General features: G+C 35.9%; 1 protein-coding gene and 1 pseudogene across 1 annotated transcript in view; both read right to left on the minus strand.

Moving 5' to 3' along the window:
* The window catches only part of LOC100471847 (phosphatidylinositol 3,4,5-trisphosphate 3-phosphatase TPTE2), a 125,991-nt gene that overhangs the window by 63,274 nt on the left and 41,025 nt on the right, over positions 1-21,692 (minus strand). Inside the window, exons 7-9 of the mRNA XM_019797998.2 lie at positions 19,471-19,570; positions 19,266-19,329; positions 18,482-18,546 (exon numbers count right to left, since the gene is read on the minus strand). Of these exons, the coding sequence (XP_019653557.2) occupies positions 18,482-18,546; positions 19,266-19,329; positions 19,471-19,570 (229 nt within the window). The remainder of the gene's footprint in view (positions 1-18,481; positions 18,547-19,265; positions 19,330-19,470; positions 19,571-21,692) is intronic.
* On the minus strand, positions 17,040-17,516 carry LOC109489380 (annotated as a pseudogene).

The following is a 21,692-nucleotide window of genomic DNA, read 5'->3' on the forward strand; positions in this document are numbered from 1 at the left end:
AAATAAGCCATGGTTTAAAAGGGCAACTATAATATAAAAAAAATCTAGCCCTAGAACTCCACCAAATGGTGGGGAAGCTCCTAGAAAGCTCTCCAGATTGGACAGGCTATTGAGTGTCACAGTTTATGCTCCCCCTCCACCTAGATAGTGTGACTAGGAGAAGGGTCTAGGCACCCAAGCTGGTATAGTGCCCCAGTGAGCCCTGGGCCCCTAGTCCACATGAGTCCCAGCCATCCCACCAAAGTGGCCCCAATATGCCACACACTGGGACACTCCTGGTAGGCACCCACTACACCTCCAGTCATTGTATCAAAGTCACATTCATGCAAAGCACCCTGAAACACGGCAGGCCCACACCACATTGGCTTCAGAAGGCTTGCTAGGGCACCTACAGCAGAGAGTGCACTGGGACCTCCTGGTTCACACCTGCTTTGCTCCAGCTAACTTGCCAAGGCACCCTTTGCAGTAAGCACCTTGGGACACCCTGGCCTACACCCACCTCAGCTTCAGTAGTTCTGCCAGGGCACCCACTGTATGAACCTAAGGCACCCTCGCTGGCACCCACTTCAACAGCTGTCCTGCTGGGGTGCCACTTGTGTGGAGTGCACCAGGGCCTCCCAAACTTGCGCTCCACCACAGGTCCAGCCACCCTACCAAGGCACTATCTGGATGGAGAGCCATGGGACACACTGGCGTTCACCCACCTCAGCTATTCTGTAAGAGTCCTCTCAGTGTGCAGAGCCCTGGGACCCTCTGCTTACCCCCACTTTAGCTTTAGCTGTCCTACCAGAGTAATATCTATGTGGACAGCCCCAGGAATGACCTGACCCAGATGCACTTCAGCTGTGGCCATCCCACCAGGGCAGTCCCTGCATGGAGTCCCCAAGGACCCACAGATCACACAAGCCACAATTCTAGCCAGCCCCTCAAAGTTACCAGGCACACACAGTGTACACAGGCGATGATCATACACCAGACCATTCCCTCAAGTTTAGGGTAAGTAGCTGTTCTAATTCATAGTAACAAATACAGAAAATCAAGCAAAATGGGGACACGGAGGAATATGCTTCAAATAACAAGACAAAACCTCAGAAAAAGACTACATGAAACAGAGATAAGCAATATACCTGATACAGAGTTTAAAGTTATGCTCATAAAGATGCTCATTGGACTAGAGATAAAAGTGGAAGACCTCAGGAATAACGTCAACAAAGAGATGGAAAATAAACAAATCAGAGTTGAAGAATGTAATAACTGAAATGAAAAATTAACTAGATGGCATCAACAGTAGGTTAGCAAATGCAGAACTGATCAGTGATCTAGAAGACAGAGAAATGGAAAGCACCCAAGCTGAACAGCAAGGGAAAAAAAAGGATTTTTAAAAACAAGGTTGGTTGGGGCGCCTGGGTGGCACAGCGGTTAAGTGTCTGCCTTCGGCTCAGGGCGTGATCCCGGAATTATGGGATCCAGACCCACATCAGGCTCCTCCGCTATGAGCCTGCTTCTTCCTCTCCCACTTCCCCTGCTTGTGTTCCCTCTCTTGCTGGCTGTCTCTATCTCTGTTGAATAAATAAATACAATCTTTAAAAAAAAAAAGGTTGGTTAAGGAATCTCTCGGACAACATCAAGCAAGCGAACATTTGCATTAAGGAGAAGAGAAAGGAATAGAAAGGAGTAGAAAACATATTTGAAGAAATAATAGCTGAAAATTTCCCTAACCTGGGGAGGGAAGTAACATCCAGGTTCAGGAAGCACAGACAGTTCTAAGCAAGATGAACCCAAGGAGGGCCACACCATTACACAGAATAATTAAAGTGTCAAATGTTAAAGAGAATTTTAAAGGCAGCCAGAGAGAAGCAAAAAGTTACAGACAAGGGAAACCCCATAAGGCCATTAGCTGATTTTTCAGCAGAAACTTTCCAGCCCAGAAGAGAGTGGCAAGATATATTCAAAGTGCTGAAAGCATGAGAGACTATGGACTCTGAGAAACAAACTGAGGGCTTCAGAGGGGAGGGGGGTGGGGGAATGGGATAGGCTGGTGATGGGTAGTAAGGAGGGCACGTTATTGCATGGTGCACTGGGTGTTATATGCAACTAATGAATCATCGAACTTTACATCAAAAAATTTTTTAATTAAAGAAAATAAAAATAAATGACAAAAAAAAGTGCTGAAAGGAAAAAATCTGCAACTCTACCCAGCAAGGTTTTTATTTAGAATTGAAGGAGAGATAGAGTTTCCTAGACAACAAAAGCTAAAGGAGTTCATCACCACTAAACCAGCCTTACAAGAAATGTTAAAGGGACTTCTTAAAGTGGAAGACAAAAGGCATTAATTAGAAGAAAATTATAAACATACATAAAACATGGAGGAAGGATTAAAAAAGTTTGTTTAGAATGTGTTCGAATTTAAATGACCATCAACTTAATATAGACTGAAGTATACTTAAAATGTCATATATAAACCTCATGGTAAACACAAACCCAAAACCTATAATGGATACACAGAAGAGAAAGAAAGCCAAGCATAAGAGTACAGAAAGTTATAATCACAAGGAAAAAGAACAAGAGAAGAAATAATGAAGAACAACTACAAAAACAACCAGAAAACAATCATACATACTGAAAATAATAACTTAAATGTAAGTGCTCTAAATGCTCCAATCAAAAGGCATAGGGTGGCCGAATTGATAAAAAAAACAAAACCCATCTATATGTTGCCTGCAAGACACCCACTTCAGATATAAGGATACACTTAGACTGAAAGTGAATGGATGGAAAAGATATTTCATGCAAAAGGAAGTGGGGGGGGAAAAACCCAAGGTAACAATATTTATATCACACAAAGTAGACCTTAAAGACTTACAAGAGAAAAAGAAGGGCACTGTATAATGATAAATGAATCAACTGAACAAGATGATGTAACAATTGTAAATATCTATGCACCCAACAATGGAGCACCTAAATACTTAAAGCAAATATTAATAGCCATAAAGGAAGAAAGAGTAATACAATAACAATAGGGGACTTTAACACTTACATTAACAGATAGAACATACAGGCAGATGCAGAAAAAGATGTGACAAAACTCAACATCCATTCATGATAAAATTCTCCAAAAATCGGTTTAGAAAGAACATACCTCAACAAGGTCATATATGACAAACTCATAGCTAACCTCATACTCAATGGTAAAAAACTCATGACTTTCCCTCTAAGATCAGAAACAAGACAAGGATGTTCACTCTCATCACTTTTATTCAACATATTACTGGAAGCTCTAACCACAGTATCAGACAAGNACAAACTCATAGCTAACCTCATACTCAATGGTAAAAAACTCATGACTTTCCCTCTAAGATCAGAAACAAGACGAGGATGTTCACTCTCATCACTTTTATTCAACATATTACTGGAAGCTCTAACCACAGCTATCAGACAAGAAAAAAAAAAAAGGCATCCAAGTTGGTAAGGAAGAAGTTACTGTCACTATTTGCAGATTATGTGATTCTATACAGAGAAAATCCTAAAACCCCAATCAAAAAACTATTAGAATATACAAATTCAGTTAAGTTTCAGGATGCAAAAATATACAGAAATCAATAGTTTTTTGTAAACTAATAATGAAGTAGCAGAAAGAGAAAACAATTCTATTTATAATTTCACCAAAAAGAATAAAATACCTAGAAATAAACTTACAGGAGGTGAAAGATCTGTGCTCTGCAAACTATAAAATGCTGATGAAAGAAATTAAAGACAAACCAGATTACAAGATATACTACAAAGCTGTAGTGATCAAAATAGTATGGTCCTGGCACAAAAATAGACAAATAGAACAGATTAGAGAGCCCAGAAATAAACTCATAGGGAAAATTAATCTAGGACAAAGGAGGCAAGACTATACCCTGGGAAAAAGACAGTTTCTTTAGTACTGAGAAAACTAGACAGCTACACGCAAAAGAATGAAATGACCAGTTTCTTACACCATACACAAAGATAAACACACTGGATTAAAGACTTAAATGTGAGACCTGAAACTATAAAACTTCTTGAAGAAAACATAGGCAGTAAGCTGTTTGACATCAGCCATAGCAACATCTTTCTAGATATGTGTCCTCAGGCAAGGGAAACAAAAGTAAATATAAATTATTGGGACTACTCCAAAATAAGAAGTTTTTGTATGGTGAAGGAAACCACCAACAAAACCAAAAAGCCACCTTGTGAATGGAAGAAGATATCTGCAAATGGTATATCTGATAAGAGGTTAATACTCAAAATATATAAAGAACTTATACAACTCAAAACCAAAAAAAAAAAGATTCAATTAAAAATAGGCAAAAACCTCAATAGACATATTTTTCAAAGGAGACTTAGAGATGGCCGACACATGAAAAGATGAAAAAGAAATGCAAATCGAAACCACAATGAGCTATCATTTCATACCTGTCAGAATGGCTAAAATCAAAGGCAAGAAATAAGTGTTGGTGAAGATGTGGAGAAAAAGAAACCCTTGTGCCCTGGTGGTAGGAATGTAAACTGGTGCAGCCACTGTGGAAAACAGTAGAGAGATCCCTCAAAAAAATTAAAAATAGAATTACCATATGATCCAGTAACTTCACTACTGGGTTGCCTAAAGAAAATGGAAATATTCATTCACAAAAGTATCTGTACCTCTATGTTTATTGCAGCATTATTTACAATAGCCAAGATATGGAAACAACCCAAGTGTCCATCAACAGATGAATGACTAAAGAAGGGGTGGTATATATATATATACACAAAGAATGGTATTGAGCCATAACAAAGAATGAGATCCTGCCATTTGCAACAACATGGATGAACCTAGAGGGTATTATGCTTAGTAAGTAAGTCAGGCTGAGAAAGACAAATACCATATGATTTTACTTATGCTTTGAATCTAAAAAACAAAATGAACAAAAAGCAGAGCCAGACCCATAAATACACAGAACTGATCTTTACCAAAGGAGAGAGTGGTGCAGGAACAGACAAAATACATGAAGGGGAATGGGAGACACAGGCTTCTATTTATGGATTGAGTTAGTCACAGGGATAAAAGGTACAGCATAGGGAATACAGTCAATGGTATTAAACTAGTGTTTTATGGTGACAGAAGGTAACTACATTAGTGTTGATCATAGTATGACATATAGATCTGTCAAATCACTATGTTGTATATCTGAAACTAAAGTAACATTGTGTGTGTCAACTACACTTCAGTAAAAAAAAGGAACAATGAAGGTTAATACCTCCTATCAACATATACAAGAAGCTGTAAATAAAATATTAGCAAATAGAAATTAGTAATATATAAATAACACATTAAGACCAAAGGGCATTTATTTCAGGATAAGAAGTTTGGCTTCGCATTTGAAAATAACAGAAAAACCTTTGATTATCTTCATACGTGCAGAAAAAGTATCTGATAAATTCACCAATTCATGATTCAACTCCTACTAAACTAGAAATAAATAAAAGTTTCTTAATCTCATAAAGAAAAGCTACAAAAAGCTTCTAGAAAACATCATTCTAATAGTGGAATTTCTAATTCTTTCCATCTAAGTTTGGGAACAAGCAAAGAGTGTCCATTCTTACTACTATTCAACTTTACAATGGAGATCCTAGACAATTCAATAAAGAAAAAAAGTTAAAAGCATACAAAGTTAAGAAAGTAGTAACTTTACATGATTATATACATAAAAAGCCCAACGAATATACAATAAAATGAATGCATGAATTTTTTGTGATCATTTATTCATTCCAGTGTTTTATTTTTTTAAATTCCCGTGTCGTTAATGTAGTGTTATTTTCAAGTGTACAAAATAGTGATTCAACAGTTCCATATATAAATCAGTGCTCATCAAGATAATGTACTCTTAATCTTCCCCTATTTCACCCCCTGCCCCCCACTTACCTCCCCTCTGGTAACAACCTGTGTATTCTCTGTAATTAAGAGTCTGGTTTTTTGACTTTTTTTCCTTTGTTCGTTTGTTTTGTTCCTTAAATTCTACGTGAGTAAAATCATATGGTAATTGTCTTTCTCTGACTGGCTTATTTTGCTTCACATTATACTCTCTAGATCCATTCATGTTGCAAATGTCAAGATTTCATTTTTTTATGATTGAATAATATTCATTTGAATATATATATGACATCTTTTTTATCCATCTAACTGATGGATGCTTGAATTGTTTCCATAGTTTGGCCATTGTAAAAAGTCCTGCTAATAAACATAAAGGGTGCATATATCATTTTGAATTAGTGTCTTTGTTTTCTTTGGGTAAATACTCAATAGTGTGATTCCTGGATCACAGAATATGTCTATTGTTTTATTTTTTGAGGAACTTCCACTCTGTTTTCTACAGTGGTTGCACCCAGTTTGCATTCCCACTAGCAGTGCACAAGGGTTCCTTTTTGCTACATCCTCACCAACACCTGTTGTTTCTTTTGTTATTGATTTTAGCCATTCTGACAGGTGTGAGGTGATACCTTATTGTTTTTGATTTGCATATCCCTAATAAGTGATGTTGAGCATCTCCTCGTGCGTCTGTTGAATGTATGAATTTATGAAGTGTACTGGATATATATACAAAAATCAATTATATTCCTATATATCAGCAGCCAATAGGAAAATAAAATTTTAAAATACCATTAACATAATATCAAAGATACTTCTGGGGAAGATGGCAGATTAGGAGGACCTTAAGCTCATCTCCTTGTACAGATAAAATAAGCAATGCATCAGTGTAAATAACCCAAAAAAATGACATGGAGACTGGCAGAACAAACTCCACAATTAAATGTAGAGAAGAGGCCACATCAAAGAGGGCAGTAAGGACAGAAACATGGTCTGGAACTACAGAGACCCTTACAACTGTCTGCAGGAGGGAGGGGTGCTGCAGGCATGGAGAGGAGAGAGAAACAAACCCTCACATCAGGGAGCCCATATAAGGAAGATGAATCCCCATAACACTTGGCTTTGAAAACCAGAGGGGCCGAATTTTGAATTCTTACAACCAGTGAGACTTAAAACCTGGAATTTCAAAAATCAGCAGGTTCAGCTTTAGGAGAGTCAACAGGATGAGAGGAATCTGGGTCCCTGCCCTGAAAGAGACAGCAAAAGACACAGTCCTGAGATACAACAGAGGCGCAGCAGTTGTAAAATGTCTGGGGTAAATGGGAAAGAGAGTATTTTATTCGTCTCAGAGCATGTGCCAGCAGGACAGAGATTGCTGGGAGACTCCTCCAGGAACAAAGGAGCTGACAGGTGTCATTTCTCTGCCCCCTCCCCCCATCATAAACAAATGGCCACCTGCAGGACCAACACACCTCTGATACTTACTACCTAACTTGCTAACGCCACTGTCCCCTCGGAACCCCAGGCATACTGTGGATCTGTCCCTCCAATAGGCTCTTTGTCAGAGTCCATCCAGATTGGTGCCACAAACAACAGGGGCCAGCATCACTCCAAAGTAACTCCTACCCTGGGGAGAGGGAAAGAAAACCATAGACAAGAGTCAAACAGCAGACATAGCAGTGGGCTGGAGGCAGAGAGCTGGTCTGATTGCTGACTTGGCCCTCCAATCAAAGTATTTCAGGGAACAGGCAACCAAAGCACCCTACATTTTGGTGTCACTGCATCTCTGGCAAATGCCTGGTCTGACTTAACTCAAGCCCAAGGTAGCCCCAGACTGGTGACCAATACCACAGAGAACAAACACTGTCCACAACAGGCAAAGAGAGCCACTGGACTGAAGGAAAAAAGTGGCCAAGACACATCAGCAGGGTGCATACAACACATAGGAGACACCCCTGAAGTACCAAGTTCTGGCGAACAGGGGACACTAAACTGCAGGGCCCTAAAGAACCTCTTCTTCATAAGACCATTATTTTCAAGAGCAGGACACGTAGCTGACTTTAACATACAGAAACAGAGTAGGACAAAATGAGGAGACAGAGGAATATGTCCCAAATGAAAGAACAGGACAAAAATCACAGCAAGAAACCTAAGCAAAATGGAGAAACGTAACATGCCCAATACAGAATTTAAATTAATGGTCATAAAGATACTCAGTAAACTCGAGAAAAGAGTGGAGGACATCAGTGAGACTCTTAAAGAGGTAAAATAAAACCATCAGAGATGAAGAACACAATAAACGGAATTAAAAATACACCAGATGGAAAAAATAGGCTAGAGGAAGGAGAAGAAGAAATCAGGGACCTGGAGGACATAGTAATGTGAAGTAATCAAGCTGAGCAGGTAAAAGAAAAAAAATTATGCAAAATGAGAATAAACTTAGGGAACTCAGTGATTCCATCAAGCTTAATAACATTCACATTACAGGGATCCCAGAAGGAGAAGAGGGAGGAAAGGGGGTAGAAAACTTATTTGAAGAAATTACACTGAAAACTTCTCAAATCTGTGTAGGAAACAGAAATCCAGATCCAGGAGGCACAGAGATTCCCCCAACAAAATCAACCCAAGGAGGTCCACACCAAGACACATAGCAATTAAAATGGCAAAAAGTAGTGAGTAAGAGAGAATTTTAAAAGTAGCAAGAGAAAAGAAAGCAGTTATATATAAGGGAAACTCCATTACGTTATGAGTTGACTTTTTAGCAGAAACTTTGCAGACCAAAGAGAATAGCATGATATATTCAAAGTGCTGGAAGGAAAAAATCTGCAGCCAAGAATACTCTATCCAGCAAGGCTATCCAGCAAGGAGAGAGAGAGAGTTTCCAAGACAACCAAAAGTTAAAGAAATTCATGACCACTGAATGAACCCTACAGAAAAACGCAAAAGGGGACTCTTGTAGAAGGAAAGACCATAAGCAGGAGTAAGAAAAGTAGGAAGCACAAAAGCAGCTAAAGTAAGTATATTTATAAAAATCAGTGAGGATACTCAGAAAATAAAAGGAAGTAAATTATGACACCATATACCTAAAATGTGGGAAGGAGTAAGGAATGCATTCAAACTTAAGTGACCATCAACTCAATATGGTCTGTTATATGCAGATGTTATATATAAACCTAATGGTAACCACGAATCAAAAACTGGCAATAGATATGCAAAGAATAAAGAGAAAGGAATCCAAATATATCACTAAAGAAAGCCAACTAATTGTGCGAGAAGAGAGCAAGGGAAGAAAGGAGCAGAGAACTACAAAAACAACCATGAAACAAGTATGAAATAACAAATACATATCCATTGATAATTACTTTGAATGTAAATGGACTAAATGCTCCAATCAAAAGATATAAAGTGATGGAATGGGAAAAAAAAAAAAACAACCCAAAACCCATCCATATGCTGCCTACAAGAGACTCTGCAAACCTAAAGATACATGCACATTGAAAGTGAAGGGATGGAGAATGCATGCAAATGGATGTGAAAAGAAAGCTGGGGTAGCAATACTTATGTCAAACAAAATCGAGTTTAAAACAAAGGATGTAACAAGAGACAAAGAAGGACACTGTAGTCATAAATGGAACAATCCAACAAGAAGATATAACAAATGTAAATATTTATGCACCCAACATGGGAGCACCTAAGTACATAAAGCTGCTAATAACAAACATAAGGGAAGTTACTGATAGTAATACAATAGTAGTAGGGGACATCAACGCCTCACTTACATCAATGGACAGGTCATCCAACCAGAAAATCATCAAGGAAACAATGGTTTTGAATAACACATGGGACCATATGAAATTAACAGATACATTCAGAACCATTCCATCCTGAAACATCAAAATACACATTCTTTTCAAGTGCACATGGAACATTCTCCAGAACAGAGAACAAATTAGGGCACAAAACAAGTCTCAATAAATTCGCAAAGATCCAAGTCATACCACGCGTCTTTTCTGACAACAGTATGAAAGTAGAAATCAACAAGAAATTTTGAAAGATCACAAATACATGGAGGTTAAATAACATGCTACTAAACAATGAAATGGGTCAATCAAGAAATCAAAGAGGAAATCAAAAGACTATGGAGTCAAATGAAACACAATAGTCCAAAACCTTTGGGATGCTGCAAAAGCTATTCAAAGAGGGAAGGTTATAGCAATACAGGCCCACCTCAAGCAGCAAATTCTCAAATATACTACCTTTATACCTAACGGAGCTAGAAAAAGAAGATCAAACAAATAAAGGAAATAAAGATCATACTCAATGGTGAAAGACTGGGAGACTTCAACTATGAATGAAGAGACTCCTGAGAAAAATAATCAAATGGATGAACCGTATCTGTCTCAAGCTGAGAAAAATTTACATTCTGAAGACAGTGAAAATACAGGCCTTGGAAGAAGCAATTCTAATTGCCGGGAAACAAAAGAATTGAGTAGAATCCAGTACCAGTAGAACTGGGGACATTCTGAGAATCATCTAAAGAAAAAGATGACAATGCTACAGAAGTTTGAGATGCAATATTTACATCCAGTTCTACTTTTACACTGTATGAAATTTTAATGTAATCAAGTGGACAAAATTAGATAAGCAGATTGTAAAATCAAGTACTTTATGGGATAAATCCTAAAAGAGTTGTTCATACAGAACTATGAATTATCAGCTGTTCTGGGTCTTGCTTAGTACTGATTTTTTTTGGGGGCAGTTGGGGGGCCACTGGTTAAATTAGTTTGTGCATAGTTTTTTTAAATTTAGAATTATAGTTTTTATTTTATTTTATTTTATTCCTAAAAGAGTTGTTCATACAGAACTATGAATTATCAGCTGTTCTGGGTCTTGCTTAGTACTGATTTTTTTGGGGGGCAGTTGGGGGGCCACTGGTTAAATTAGTTTGTGCATAGTTTTTTTAAATTTAGAATTAGAGTTTTTATTTTATTTTTTAAACAGGTTTTACTTATTTGAGAGAGGGAGGGGGGAGANGCCTGATGTGGGGCTCGATCCCATAACGCCGGGATCACGCCCAGAGCCGAAGGCAGACGCTTAACCGCTGTGCCACCCAGGCGCCCCTTATTTTATTTTTTAAACAGGTTTTACTTATTTGAGAGAGGGAGGGGGGAGAGAGAGAGAGAGAGAGAGAGCAAGCGAGCATGCACATGCATGAGTGGTGGGAGGGACAGAGGGAGAAGGAGAGAATCCTCAAGCCAATTCCTCAATGAGCCTAGAGTTTGACCCAGGGCTCAATCCCAGGACCCTGAGATCATGACCTGAGCCCAAACCAAAAGTAAGACACAACCGAGAAACCTAGCCGCCCCTAGAATTAGTTTTTAAATGAAAGTAACAATTACAATTTTTAAACCTTTGGAGAGTATCACATTTGGTTTATAGATATGCAAGAAAGCTTTTTGTCTTGTCTTTTGTTGACAGCTCTGGCAGTTTTCATATTTTGGTCAAAGCTTCAACATTTTACCATACGAATTACATGGTTTCGTGTTAGTTCCATATTATTTATAAATATAGATTACCTATATTTCTCTCTTACAAACAGGAAAATATAAAATTTCCCCCTTAGAATAATATGTCTACATGTAATATAGTATATACCATATAATATATATAATATAGCATGAAATACAATACATATTATATAAAATATATAACATTTTATCTGATTCTATAGACACTATTATATGTAATATACAACTCACAATTATGTATAAATTATAGAATTCATAATTTATATATAATTACATAATGTATAAACTAAAAATATACAATTACATAAACTACATACTATATATATTAAACAAATTTGATTATAGGTACATATTAATATATACATGTATATTTATATGTTATATAATATATATATAACTATATATAACATAAACATACATGTATAATTCTAAGGGGGAAAAGGTTATATTTTTCTGTTTCTATAAAAGATTAATTTATATTGTATATATCTATAAGTGAAATGTATATTTACATATAATATACAACATACTAAATGTATTACATATATAAATTATGGAGTTATAGTCAATTATATATCCTGTATTGTGTAGAATAATATATATTATATGTAAATAGATATATTATTTCTAAGGGGAAAATGTTATATTTTTGTGTTTCTAAGAAATGAGTATATACATAAATATATATGCAATATGTATTTATAAATAGAAAATATACTATATATAATTTATATGTAATTATAATTGTATATTATATAAAATTATATACTATGCAACATATATAATATATAAACATGTACTATTCTAAGAGGGAAATATTCTAATATAGTCATATCAATTATTATATATTTATAACTTACTTAATATGTAATATAAATTATAGTACAGCATATATAATATATATTGTATATAATATATATTGTATATAATTGTATACATATTATTCCAAGGGGGGAAATGTTTTATTTTTCTGTTTGTATGAGAGATGAATACAGTGGATACTTTTTTTCAATCGGTAATGATTGAGTTCATCTCTCTCAAGGCAGTTTCTTTCTGAGTACATATATTCCTTGACTTATGATGGGGTTAGGTCCCAACAAACCCATTTTAGGTTGAAAATAATAAAAGTAAAAAATGCATTTACTACACCTAACCTACCCAACATCATAGTTCAGCCTAGCCTACCTAAATTGCGCTCAAAACTTACATTAGCCTACAGTTGGACAAAATCATCAAATATGAAGCCTATTTTGTAACAAAGTGTTGAACGTCTCATGTAATGTACTGAATAGTGTACTGAATGGGAAAAACAAGAGTGGCTGTAGACACCCAATGGTCGTCAGGGTATCAACTGTTTGCCCTCACGATCATGTGGTTGACTGGAAGCTGCCACTGATGAGAATATCACATCACAGATCACTAGCCTAGGAAAAGATCAAAATTCAAACTTCAAAGTATGAGGTCTACTGAATGCTTATCACTTTCACACTGTTGTAAAGTTGAGCATTTTTTTAATTTTTATTTTTTATTTAAATTCAAGTTAGTTAACATGTAGTGTATGATCGGTTTCAAGAGAATCCAGTGATTCATCACTTATATATAACACCCAGTGCTTATCCTAACAAGTGCCCTCTTTAATGCCCATCATCCATTTAGCCCATCCCCCACCCCCCATACCCTCCAATTTGTTCTTTTAACTATAGAGTCGCTTATCATTTACCTCTGTTTTTATTTTCCCTTTCCTTCCATGTTTATCTTCTTTTTCCATTCATCAGTCAATGGGCAATAGCCAAATCATGGAAAGAGTCCAAAAGCCAAAACTTTTTAATTGGAGACTATAATTCAAAATCTTGTCCTGAAATCTTGGAAACTAACCTTAAATACCAGGTTAAGGACAGTCCAAGAGATCTGTTCAAACTAAAATTCTTCTACTTTTGTGGTGTTTGAGAAAAAGACTTCATTTATGAGAAAATGTGTTTTACCTGGGAAATTATGTTCGAACATTAGCTTACTATTTTGTAGAATGAATAATTATTAAGTGGACATGAGACCATCTCAGAAGAACCAGGCAGGTTTACCGGTTGTCTTCTTGCTTTTCTGAANATTTTGGTCAAAGCTTCAACATTTTACCATACGAATTACATGGTTTCGTGTTAGTTCCATATTATTTATAAATATAGATTACCTATATTTCTCTCTTACAAACAGGAAAATATAAAATTTCCCCCTTAGAATAATATGTCTACATGTAATATAGTATATACCATATAATATATATAATATAGCATGAAATACAATACATATTATATAAAATATATAACATTTTATCTGATTCTATAGACACTATTATATGTAATATACAACTCACAATTATGTATAAATTATAGAATTCATAATTTATATATAATTACATAATGTATAAACTAAAAATATACAATTACATAAACTACATACTATATATATTAAACAAATTTGATTATAGGTACATATTAATATATACATGTATATTTATATGTTATATAATATATATATAACTATATATAACATAAACATACATGTATAATTCTAAGGGGGAAAAGGTTATATTTTTCTGTTTCTATAAAAGATTAATTTATATTGTATATATCTATAAGTGAAATGTATATTTACATATAATATACAACATACTAAATGTATTACATATATAAATTATGGAGTTATAGTCAATTATATATCCTGTATTGTGTAGAATAATATATATTATATGTAAATAGATATATTATTTCTAAGGGGAAAATGTTATATTTTTGTGTTTCTAAGAAATGAGTATATACATAAATATATATGCAATATGTATTTATAAATAGAAAATATACTATAATATAATTTATATGTAATTATAATTGTATATTATATAAAATTATATACTATGCAACATATATAATATATAAACATGTACTATTCTAAGAGGGAAATATTCTAATATAGTCATATCAATTATTATATATTTATAACTTACTTAATATGTAATATAAATTATAGTACAGCATATATAATATATATTGTATATAATATATATTGTATATAATTGTATACATATTATTCCAAGGGGGGAAATGTTTTATTTTTCTGTTTGTATGAGAGATGAATACAGTGGATACTTTTTTTCAATCGGTAATGATTGAGTTCATCTCTCTCAAGGCAGTTTCTTTCTGAGTACATATATTCCTTGACTTATGATGGGGTTAGGTCCCAACAAACCCATTTTAGGTTGAAAATAATAAAAGTAAAAAATGCATTTACTACACCTAACCTACCCAACATCATAGTTCAGCCTAGCCTACCTTAATTGCGCTCAAAACTTACATTAGCCTACAGTTGGACAAAATCATCAAATATGAAGCCTATTTTGTAACAAAGTGTTGAACGTCTCATGTAATGTACTGAATAGTGTACTGAATGGGAAAAACAAGAGTGGCTGTACAGACACCCAATGGTTGTCAGGGTATCAACTGCTTGCCCTCACGATCATGTGGTTGACTGGAAGCTGCCACTGAAGAGAATATCACATCACAGATCACTAGCCTAGGAAAAGATCAAAATTCAAACTTCAAAGTATGAGGTCTACTGAATGCTTATCACTTTCACACTGTTGTAAAGTTGAGCATTTTTTTAATTTTTATTTTTTATTTAAATTCAAGTTAGTTAACATGTAGTGTATGATCGGTTTCAAGAGAATCCAGTGATTCATCACTTATATATAACACCCAGTGCTTATCCTAACAAGTGCCCTCTTTAATGCCCATCATCCATTTAGCCCATCCCCCACCCCACATACCCTCCAATTTGTTCTTTTAACTATAGAGTCGCTTATCATTTACCTCTGTTTTTATTTTCCCTTTCCTTCCATGTTTATCTTCTTTTTCCATTCATCAGTCAATGGGCAATAGCCAAATCATGGAAAGAGTCCAAAAGCCAAAACTTTTTAATTGGAGACTATAATTCAAAATCTTGTCCTGAAATCTTGGAAACTAACCTTAAATACCAGGTTAAGCACAGTCCAAGAGATCTGTTCAAACTAAAATTCTTCTACTTTTGTGGTGTTTGAGAAAAAGATTTCATTTATGAGAAAATGTGTTTTACCTGGGAAATTATGTTCGAACATTAGCTTACTATTTTGTAGAATGAATAATTATTAAGTGGACATGAGACCATCTCAGAAGAACCAGGCAGGTTTACCGGTTGTCTTCTTGCTTTTCTGAACATTTATGAATATTACACATTTCTAATATATTCTAGAGTATGCAGTGGTCGCTAGAATGAAATACCATTGTACTGGAAGAATTAATATATCACTTTAGTGAAATACTTGAACTAAATGACTTAAAGTTTAGGGGTGCATAGAAACCACAATAATTTGTGCAACATTTTGAAGTGCATTAAATATTTTTTAACGTGATTCTTCAACAGCCAGTGTTCTTTTTTAGTTATCGACACAAAGCATATGACTACTCAAAATGCACTATCTTAAATTCACATATTTAAAAGTCATGCAAGTTGTACGAGTTCCCTGTCAAAATTACTGGCCGCCAAATTTATACCTGTTTCTTCAGGGGTATCTTTTTGATTTTTTAAAAATTTCTGTGAAGTAGATGTTACAGAATGTAACACCTTTGCTGTCTTTGTGAAGTGGCACACAATTTATGATTCCTGTATGTAAACTGAATGCTAGGGATTTTTTTTTTTAAATAAAGATTTTATTTACTTGAGAGAGAGAGAGTGCATGTGTGCAAGCATGAGCAGTGGTAGGGGCAGAGGGAGAAGCAGACTCCCCACTGAACAGGGAGCCCAACACAGGGCTCGATCCCAGGACCCCGAGATCATGACTTGAGCTGATGGCAGCCGCTTAAACAACTGAACCACCCAGGCGCCCCTGAATGCCTGGGCTTTTAATACAGGATTTTAGATAGCAGTAATATTAAAGTCATAACAAATAAGTATAAGTAATATATAAATGTTGTAAGAACTATACAACAATATTGGATGAATCTCAGATTTGGGGCATAAAACGCCAGTCAAAAAAGATGTATTATATGATTCCACTTATGTGAAATTCAAGAAAAAGTAAAACTAATCTGTGGTAAAATAGATGTTAGAATAATAATTACCTCCAGCGTATTGGGATATTGACTGAAAAAGAGCAAGAAATGTTCTATATATTGATAGGGGTGTTGGTTACATGCATATATACCTATATATAATTTCATCAAGATCCACTTAAGATTAGTACAATTTATAGTATTTGTTATGCCTCAACAAAAGTATAATTATATATGCATATTTATATGTAGACTTATATATAGACATATAATCATATTGATATAATATAAATTGCACTAATACACAACCACACACATGCAACTTTTTTCCTCTCCATTTGTTTTTATTATTACTATTATTATTATTATGTTAGTCACCATACATCATTAGCTTTTGATGTAGTGTTCCATGATTCATTGTTTGAGTATAACACCCAGTGCTCCATGATATGCCAACTTCTTAAACAATGGTTTTTAACTGGAATTTCATATTAAATATTATTTTGTGTTTGAATTATTAATTCTGGTAAAAAAAATCTAAATTTAGCCAGCTGGATTAGTTTAGGTGATCTGAGTTTTGTTGGCAACATCCAAAGCATCATAGTCAGGAGCCAGTGAAACATATGCCTTCTTCTATCAGGCCTGATTAGGGTGTTGACCTTGGCCACATCAATGTCATAGAGCTTCTTCACAGCCTGTTTGATCTGGTACTTGTTGGCTTTGACATCCACAGTGAACACAAGTGTGTTATTGTTTTCTATTTTCTTCATGGCTGACTCAGTAATCAGGGGGAATTGATGGATGATGGCATAGTGGTCAAGATTGTTCCTCCTGGGGGCGTTCTTTTGAGGACATTTGGGCTGCCTTCAGAGATACAGTGTCTTGGGTCATCGAAATGTAGGTGACCTGTGGATTTTTTTTTTTTTTTTGGTGACTGTGGATGCCTTTCAGCATCACTTTCTTGGTCTTCAAAGCCTTTGCCTTGGCTTCAGCTTTGGGAGGGGCAGGGGACTCCTTTGTCTTTGTTGTCATCTTCATGAAAGGGTGAAATAATTTAATCAACAGAATCTAAAGCAGTATGCCTCCACTATAACTTAGGACCTCAACTTAATAACATTTTATTTAAAGAATTCCCATCCTTCTCTCCTATGATAAGACTACAAAAATGGCCACAGTTTGTTGCAATTCCTGCCATCAAGAGACGCAGTTTGTTCTACTCCTTGAATCTGGACTGAATTGTAATTTGCTTTGTACCAAGAATAAGATAGAAGCCACATTATACTAGTTTTGAACCTGGGCTGTTAGGGGCTCTGTATTCTTTTGCTTGCTGTTTGTGGGATCTTTGGCACTGCCACCATGTGAACAAGCCTGAACTAGTCTGTTGGAGCATGAGACATCACATAGAGCCATCCAGCCATGCCATTTATTTATTTTTAAAAATTTTTTAAAAAAAGATTTTATTTAGAGCACGTGCATGTGAGTGAGCAGGAGGAGGGGCAAAGGAAGAGGGAGAAAAACCTCAAGCAGACTTTGTGCTGAGTGTGTGGAGCCTAACACAGGACTCAGTCTCATGACCCTGAGATCATGACCTGAACCAAAACCAAAAGTTGGATGCTCAACCAACTGAGCCACACAGGCACTCCTCCAACCATACCACTTTAAACTAGCCGATCCTCAGATGCCAAGTAGCTGCCTACAGATGTATGTATTAGTCCAGCTCTGATTAGTCAGATCTGTCCCTGATCAGCAGAACCACCCAATTAAGCCCAACCCAAATTCATAAACCACATTATCATGAACTAATAAGTAAATGGTTGGTACTATAAGTCACTAAGTTTTTCAGTGATTTGTTACGCAGCAAAAACTAATTGCTACCAACCCATTATAATTCTTTACCTCAGAGAACAAATTTTTTGAAACACTGCCATCTCTGGGCCAATAAAACTTATGACTCCACAGTCTATGTTTACTGAGAATTATGAGCATTTGTTAAATACCCTTACCTTAATGGGATTCCTATAGAAAGACTCCTTTCCTGAAGATGGGAATGACATGGCAATAATACGCTCTGGAAGTCAAATAGTCACTATTATGAATGTCATTATAAATGTGAAACAATATACGAAAACTTAACATATATAATCAAACTCCTTTTTCATACAAAAGAACTTTCTGGATTGAGAATGACAGGGAAAAAAAGTTACCTCTCAGGATAATCAAGATAACCTATTAAATTATCCAATATAATGACCATCAAACTCACATAGTGCCCTTAAGACTCAAATGGTTCCAGCCATTTGGGACAGATTTGTGTTGACGAGTGGTGAGAATTTATTTCCTATTTAAACACCAAAGAAAAATGAGAGATCTGGGTTCCAGCAATGGTGGAAGCTCTCAGGGTGCCTTCCAGTGCTCCTGACTCAGAAAATTGAGACCCCTTATTCTCTAGGGTTTTAGGAAGAGGACAGTTTTCTCTGAAATTCTTGCAACCCAGAAAAACTACTAGACCTCAAATTCCAAACCAAACAAAGGGAGCCAACTGGAAATCCATTCAATTTCCTGTACAGTAACCAAGCAGCCCTTATTTGAGAGGACAATGCAGATTTTCCATTGTCAGGGATAAACTACAAATATGTTGTGCTACCACAGTGGCTCATGTCTTTATGGATAAAGAATGTTTTGAAAGAACATGGCTCAGAGAAAGCAAGAACAAAATGAACATAATTACTCACACAGCAGAAAGATTTGAAGTTAATGTGAGTAAATCAACAGTTAAACTTTACAAACCAGTAACATAAGTGAGGTCTAAGTCAAATCCATCCTTCTTGTATCGCCGTTTGTTTCCCGAAACCTGAGAGTTTAAAACAATCATCAATTTGTAAGACGAAGAATTGACATAAAAATAAAGAATATTATATAGATATCTATAACCCTTGTCAGTATTTCCTGAAACAAACATTTTCTGAATCATAAACATATTTTGCCTGCTTACCATCCTTCTGGCCAGCTTCTCAAGGTGTCTCTTCTGGTGAGCCAGATGAAAAACTCTTATCAGAATGATAAGTCGTAGAGGTCGAAATAAAATTGTCAATCTAACAGTAAAAAGATTAATTTTTGCTTTAGAAATAGGATTTTGTCAATATGGACCAAGCCTAGAGCTGTAGTTCTTAACCAAGGGTGATTTTGCACACACACAACCCCCCACCAAGCCTCTTACCCACCCACCTATGGGATGCTTGGCAATGTCTGGGGATATTTTTGGTTGTCACACTGTGTACGAGGGCGTGCTACTTGTATCTAGTGGGTAGAAGCCAGGAATGCTACTAAACACCAATGCACAGGACAGCCCTTATAACAAAGAACTACCTGGTCCAAAGTACCAATAGTGCTGAGATTGAGAAACTCTGGTAGAGAGAAATAGCTATATGATAGAATTTGTGGACTGAACTTTTGTGATCTAGGATAAGCATTTTTCAGTCATTTTTCCCATCAAAAGTTTCTCCCACCAAAACGGTTCTTGTTCACCTTTGTTTTTCCCATTAGTAACAGAGGTTCACTACTGCTGCTAACATGTATCGGGCAGGCAGCAGAGTTTAATACTTTCCAAGTGTGCTAGCTGGTGTCTCTCCTACCGTCAGAAAAAAAAAAAAACATTGTGGCTTAGAACTGATGGTTTGATTATGTGCTTCTCTAATTTGAGTGTGCATATGATTCATTAGGTCTGGAGTAGGGCCTGAGGGGTTTTTCCTTTTGCATTTCTAGCACGTTCTTAGGTGATACTGAGGTTGCCAGTCAGAGAACCATACTAGATCCTGTTATTTTAAAACAACTCCAAAAGCCTATCATATAACATCAAATTTTGTTGGGACCTGAATTGAAGTCCTAAGCTGTACAGAAAGGAGCAAGCTGTTGGACTAATGAGTGAGCCACCCAACGTCTCAGAAAAAAAAAAACATTGTGGCTTAGAACTGATGGTTTGATTATGTGCTTCTCTAATTTGAGTGTGCATATGATTCATTAGGTCTGGAGTAGGGCCTGAGGGGTTTTTCCTTTTGCATTTCTAGCACGTTCTTAGGTGATACTGAGGTTGCCAGTCAGAGAACCATACTAGATCCTGTTATTTTAAAACAACTCCAAAAGCCTATCATATAACATCAAATTTTGTTGGGACCTGAATTGAAGTCCTAAGCTGTACAGAAAGGAGCAAGCTGTTGGACTAATGAGTGAGCCACCCAACGTCTATATTCCAATATACATCTGTTCCTTTTCTTCATTGCCAGAGTAGCAAGAGGAAGAGCAGGGTGGGGGATTATCAGTCTTTCATACACATTTTAGTTTCCTGATACCTAAACGGTTCTAACTTTGCCTCAGCTTTCCTCATTTCAGCTATTCTGCAAAATTCCACTTCCATGGTGCTACCTATGTCACCTTGTTTTCTGTTCCATTTGCTCTTTCTTAGAGAATCACCATTGGAATCACCCAAATTTTGCATATGCTCAAACCAGTACTCTCTTGATTACAGGAAAAACCCAGGAATTTCATGTGTAAGGAACTTATGTTTGAAGCTCAGTGGGAATTCAGTGGGAATTTATTTTTTTAATTTAAATTCAATTAGCCAACATATAACACATCATTAGCTTTTGATGTAANCCAAACCAGTACTCTCTTGATTACAGGAAAAACCCAGGAATTTCATGCGTAAGGAACTTATGTTTGAAGCTCAGTGGGAATTTATTTTTTTAATTTAAATTCAATTAGCCAACATATAACACATCATTAGCTTTTGATGTAATGTTCAATGATTCATTAGTTGCGTATAACACCCAGTATCACATCACGTGCCCTCCTTAATGCCCATCAGGAGCATCACAATGCCTGACTTCAAGCTATATTACAAAGTTGTGATCATCAAGACAGTATGGTACTGGCACAAAAACAGACACAGAAATCAATGAAACAGACTAGAGAGACCAGAAATGGACCCTCAACTCTATGGTCAACTAATCTTTGACAAAGCAGGAAAGAATATCCAATGGGGGGAAAAAGAGTCTCTTCAATAAATGGTGCTGGGAAAATTGGACAGCCACATGCAGAATGAAACTGGGCCATTTCCTTACACTATACACAAAGACAAACTCAAAATGGATGAAAGACCTAAATGTGAGATAGGAATCCANACCATTTCCTTACACTATACGCAAAGACAAACTCAAA

The sequence above is a fragment of the Ailuropoda melanoleuca genome, chromosome 7 (genome assembly GCF_002007445.2).
Source record: "Ailuropoda melanoleuca isolate Jingjing chromosome 7, ASM200744v2, whole genome shotgun sequence".
NCBI lineage: Eukaryota > Metazoa > Chordata > Mammalia > Carnivora > Ursidae > Ailuropoda > Ailuropoda melanoleuca.